Raw genomic sequence first — 5,417 nt, forward strand, 5'->3', positions numbered from 1 at the left:
CACACACACACACACACACACACACACACACACACACACACACACACACACATACGCCTTACATTTCGATGCAAAATTGAATGTAAACAAAATATTATAAATGTTTTGAAATATAATTTTTTGCTTGATTGTCTTTTAAACAATAATGTTCTCTTGCGGTGTGATTTTCGTAAAACAGTTCACTAAAATGTCTATGTAATTTAATTTATTAATGCAGTATTTGGCGCAAGAATCTCGTGTTATCCTATCAAGATTGATTTGAACATTTTATTTTTTGGATTCTATTTGACAAAATTTACAAAGACATGGTAGGAGGACCGTTGAGTCAAACAACATTTAATATAATAAAAAGATTTTACATTAGAATTGACCAACAATTATAAGATATCTCGTTATATCTCTAATTTAAGTGTACATTAAGTTTTCATAAGTAACTGCATTTTTGTAAACTTTTTAAATACAATTTCTAGAATAATTTAATACAATAAAAAGTTATTAGTTATTACATTGATAATGATCTCAATTATAAGTCGAAACGTTTGTATTATTTTATTTTATTCATTTTATTTTATACCGATTATATTAAATTGTATCAGACTTATTATCTTTGAATTTATGAAATTGATTGTATGCCATCTGATTTATAATATTGATGCTATTTTATAATATTGATGTATAATTTTTTTTATTGAAAATAGGTATTTGTAAACTTTTGATTATTTTCTTTGTTAAAGAGTGACTATGACAATATATAATATTGAATAGTAATTTATAAATATCTGCACGTGTAACAATAGGTGAGCCTGAAAAATGGCAAGATTCAACGCTTCATGTTGCAATCTTAATCATTACATAGGTTCACTTGTGATTCGAATTTTATGTACTCGTAAGATTTATAATTCTTTATTTTTATCATTCTTTTTTGATAATACTTACTTCTTCAATATTTTATTTGTAATGATAGTCACATTATTTATAACAAATATTTTTGCACAGATTAAATACTTAAAGCACGAATGAATAAAAATTTATGACTGAATTGAAAACTAAAAGAATAATTTATAATCTATACAGATAATTATATATGGATAAATTTTATTACTTAGCTTTATCTATTTAATGTGATAATTTGATTTATGGCATAAAGTTCATGTCGTGACATTGAAAATCTTATATATACATCTTATATATACGTTAATTATGTTATCACTCACATGTTGTCCATAAATTGGGCTAATAATGAAAACCACCAGTTCAAAAATCCCGAAGACCAGTCCATATTCTGATGGCGATGCTCCTTTTTTCTCAGCCTATGAAAAAGGAATGTTTGCCAATTACATTTGCACATATATGCACATACATGCTATATATTAATTTGTTAATATTTCGAGCTGTTCGAAATATTGGTAACTCGAAGATATAATGAGCTACGCAGCAGTTTTGTCGACTATCACGTCGCACTGCAATTAATACATGTCGAGATAATATCCCGATAAACTTTAGAGCTTTGCTCCACGCGTCGAGACTATATACAAAGTAAATTATCGAATGTCGCCATTTGTCTTGCGATAGATGAACAACATTCTCGGACACGTGTATCATTCGTAGACACGCATTTGACACGTGTTTTTTTGAAAATTTATTTAAATTTGCAAAAGTGTTATTAATTTTTTGACATTTGTTGAGATTTTGGACTGATGTGTTTAATCTTTTCATCTAATCTAATTTATTGCATATTTGTAATTATAGATTATATAATATTATTATATTATATTTAATATTATTAGAGAAGAAAATTTAAAAAAATAAAAATAAGGTAAAAGTGATTAATTAATTAAATAAATAATAAGAAGAATTAGATAGTTCTATATATTATTACACAATAAAGAAACAAATTATAATATAGGCTTATTTGCTGAGAGGTTTCATTTCCAACTTTTTTTCTTATTATCGGTTTGTAAGATAAGTACGTAATGAATTTTTAACTTATATATAGTCACAAATAAATTCTGACGTGCTATAGCGCACGCAATCCAATAAAAATTGCTTCTTAATGAACATCCACTTCTTCTTATCATAGAAAACATGGCATATCTTACATTTTTTTAATAATTTGATTTATTTTTGCGCGCGCAAAGATGCGATACATATTGTATTAAGAAATAAATTAATTGAACCTGCCAGACTCTTCGACTTGTCGACAAGATTTCTTTAACATAAGTCAACCTTTGTACTGTTGAAAAAAATGATCTGAATTCAGATAATTCGACGCCTCTGAAAATGCTCCAAATATTGTAAAAATGTAATTTTATTAACTTCTACCAATTAATTGTTTTATCATGTCTAATATTTCAATTATTGCAAAATTGATAATTAAATCTGTTCAAAATTTAATGATACATGAAAGGATACGTATATTAAAACATATATATAGAATGTTTGATAAGTTTTGACAAAGCGCTCATAAACAGATAGAGTGAACTAAACTGAGTTGAAAAGTCTTCTATTATTTTGCAATTTTCGCAATAGTTAACAAGATATTAATTACTAAATATTGTTGAATATTGATCTTTAACAATTTTTTATTCAAGTACTATTAACTTTAGAAAAATAGCAAGAGACAAAAATTGTTTCTTTTTTTCTCATAGAGTTCTGAGAATTTTTTCAGATTTTTTTAGTACCGCATTTTCTCATGTTAATAAAAATAATTGCTAATAAGAAAATGCAGTACTAAAAGGTAGATAAAAAATTCTGAAAAAAAATCTTAAAGCTATAAAAAAAAATAAACAATTTTTGTCTTTTGTCGTTTTTCTGTAAAGTTGATAGTAAAAAATTATGAAGACTAATATTCGACGCTTTTAGCTTAATGAATTTTGTTAATTATTGCAAAAATTGAAAAATAAAGAATAAAGAACTTTTTTGACTCAGTTCAGTCTGCTCTATCTGCTCACAAGTATTGTCAAAATTTATCGAACACCTTATTTACATATATTTTATATAATGTTTATATATATTCTATTGTATATTATGTTATAATTTATATTATATTTTTATACATCATTAAATAATTTATAATTTAATAAACGGAATGCGAAAGAAGAAAGTTGTAAAAAAATAAAAAATAATGCAATAACGATTGAAAATGTTAATGTTGTTTGAGAGATTCCATCAACTTTTATTTTAAGTGACTTAAAATTCTGTTCCTTTCTATCTCTCTATTAGTTTTAAAAAAAGAAAGAGAGATCTTTAAACTTCGCTTAAAGTCAAAATAATGTTGATCGAGTCTAAGTGCGCTAAATTGATGAAAGATTCAAAACGTGAGAGAATTATCCGTGAGAGAATATATATTTGATTTTAAAAACTCTCGGTTGTTAATGAAATGCTATTTTTATATGAAATCTTCTTTTCTGAAACACGATAAATCATGAACTTACATATTCTTTTGTATTTTCAAATTCAAAAGAAATGTTTATGTATTCTATTTCTGATAACCTTTTGCATACATAACAAGGACAGCAAGTTCAATTTTAAACATTTCAGTCACTACGTTTGAAATTCTATCTTGTCGACAATAACATAGGCTAAAATTTCTTTCATAATTCATAAATTACGAAGTAGACTATTTATGTTTAGTGGTACCATAAGTCAATGATAATAATTTTGTTATGTCTATAAATGCGTGCAATTTTAAGTGATAAACATCTTTATCACTTGAAATTGCGCGAAAGAAACTTAAAGAAGATCGAAAGATGATATTTCTTTCAGATGATATCTCTGATAAAAATTTTTTTATAATTTTTATACGAAATGAAATATTTTTTAGAAATATTCAGAAATATTCGGAAAGTTTAGATATTCTCTCAGAATTTTTTATACAATTGAATTCTGAAATATTCTGAAATTTTTCATCCTATAATTTTTAAAAGCTATTTAAAAATTTTTTAGATTTTATACCATTTGCTCAGAAATTATACTTGCAAAAAATCTTAGAAATCTAATGATATTTCATAATTAACATATATGAAAAATTCTGAGAAAAGATGTAGGTTTTCTGAAAAATGTTTCAATTTGTATAAAAAATGTGAGAAAGTTATAAAATTATATAGAAATTTTTAAAAATTATATGAAAAATTTTGAGAAAAATTTTCATCAGGAATTTTAAATAAAAATTACGATTATCACTAGTTTCTATCCTGGCGAAAAAAAACTTTTAACGAAAAAGTACAAAAAAATTACATAGATTGAGACAAGATCTAAAAATTCTTAATTTTTCGTAAATATTCGCAGTATACGACGTAGAATAGCGTTGTTTGAAGGGAGAGGGAATTTCTTGGTTTTTTACATAAACAAAGCTATTCTATCTGATCTTCACAAATATCTGTGAAAAACTAAATATTTTTAAGATCTTATCTCAATCTATATAGCTTCTCTTAAAAATTTTTCCATCAGATACGTCTCATTAACGTAATTTCCTTGAAGAATCCATAATCATCGATCTTTACCTCTTGAGGATAGAACGGTGCTTGCAATGAGACGCAAATGGCATTTGCGAAATCGGCGATACTGATGACAATTAAAGTAAGCCATTGTCGCTTGGTGAATTTAACCATAATGTCGATTTAATTTAGTACACTTCGTCACACTCGTATGAATTTCGTGCGTCGCGAGATCGGATGCACTGTATCAGTCACTTCAACCAGCAGAAAATCCGGATCGAAGAATTTCGAAGAATTTAAGTGTGACAGGCACTGATTTAGCCGTTTGAAAGACTATTCACTCTTACGGTAAATAGACATATTTAATACACAATACTTATACACACACGCACAGTAAGATAAGTTTGTCTCGTCTGATTCGTGGCGCGCACACGTGTTTACTACGTGTGTGATTGAGCGTCGTTGCCGCACTACTCAAGACATTGTTCACTTTTAAGGACTTCGCAAGAACTGGGAGAAGAGGGTCGGAGGTCGAATGATATGTCCTACCACGATTCTAATTTTATTATCGGCCAACGCGCTGCCGAGCGTCTTGCAAGCGTGTTACAGGGTGTGAATCTACGAGCGTCTGGCATAGCGGATTGGTGTGCCTACTTTATTCCATTTAAAGTACTTCATTTATCTATGTTATGCTTTTTTATATAATCGCTTTTACATGTTCTTGCTCTTGTTGGATATAATATTATCTAAGAAATTACATTTTATTCGTGTATTAACGAAGACTTGAACATCTTTCGAATCGTCAAACAAAGATTTTTTAAAATTAATTCTTGAGCTATACCATTTTTGTAAAATCTAATTGTGTCTAACAATAAGTCGTCTAATATAATTCTATAACAATTTTAGCTTTCAATCAATTCCTTTATGTGAGGCCTTTCAACTTCAGAATAAGTTTTATTTTATAATATTTTTACATATAAA

At 27.0% G+C, this 5,417-nt stretch overlaps 1 protein-coding gene across 1 annotated transcript in view; it reads right to left on the reverse strand.

Annotated features, from left to right (window-relative positions):
• LOC108687886 (MFS-type transporter SLC18B1-like) overlaps positions 1-4,947 on the reverse strand; it is a 12,233-nt gene extending 7,286 nt beyond the window's left edge. Inside the window, exons 1-2 of the mRNA XM_018193908.1 lie at positions 4,503-4,947; positions 1,215-1,310 (exon numbers count right to left, since the gene is read on the reverse strand). Of these exons, the coding sequence (XP_018049397.1) occupies positions 1,215-1,310; positions 4,503-4,610 (204 nt within the window). The 5' untranslated portion in view covers positions 4,611-4,947. The remainder of the gene's footprint in view (positions 1-1,214; positions 1,311-4,502) is intronic.
• Positions 4,948-5,417: the final 470 nt, after the last annotated feature.

Source organism: Atta colombica, unplaced genomic scaffold, assembly GCF_001594045.1.
Source record: "Atta colombica isolate Treedump-2 unplaced genomic scaffold, Acol1.0 scaffold22, whole genome shotgun sequence".
Classification (NCBI taxonomy): Eukaryota; Metazoa; Arthropoda; class Insecta; order Hymenoptera; family Formicidae; genus Atta; species Atta colombica.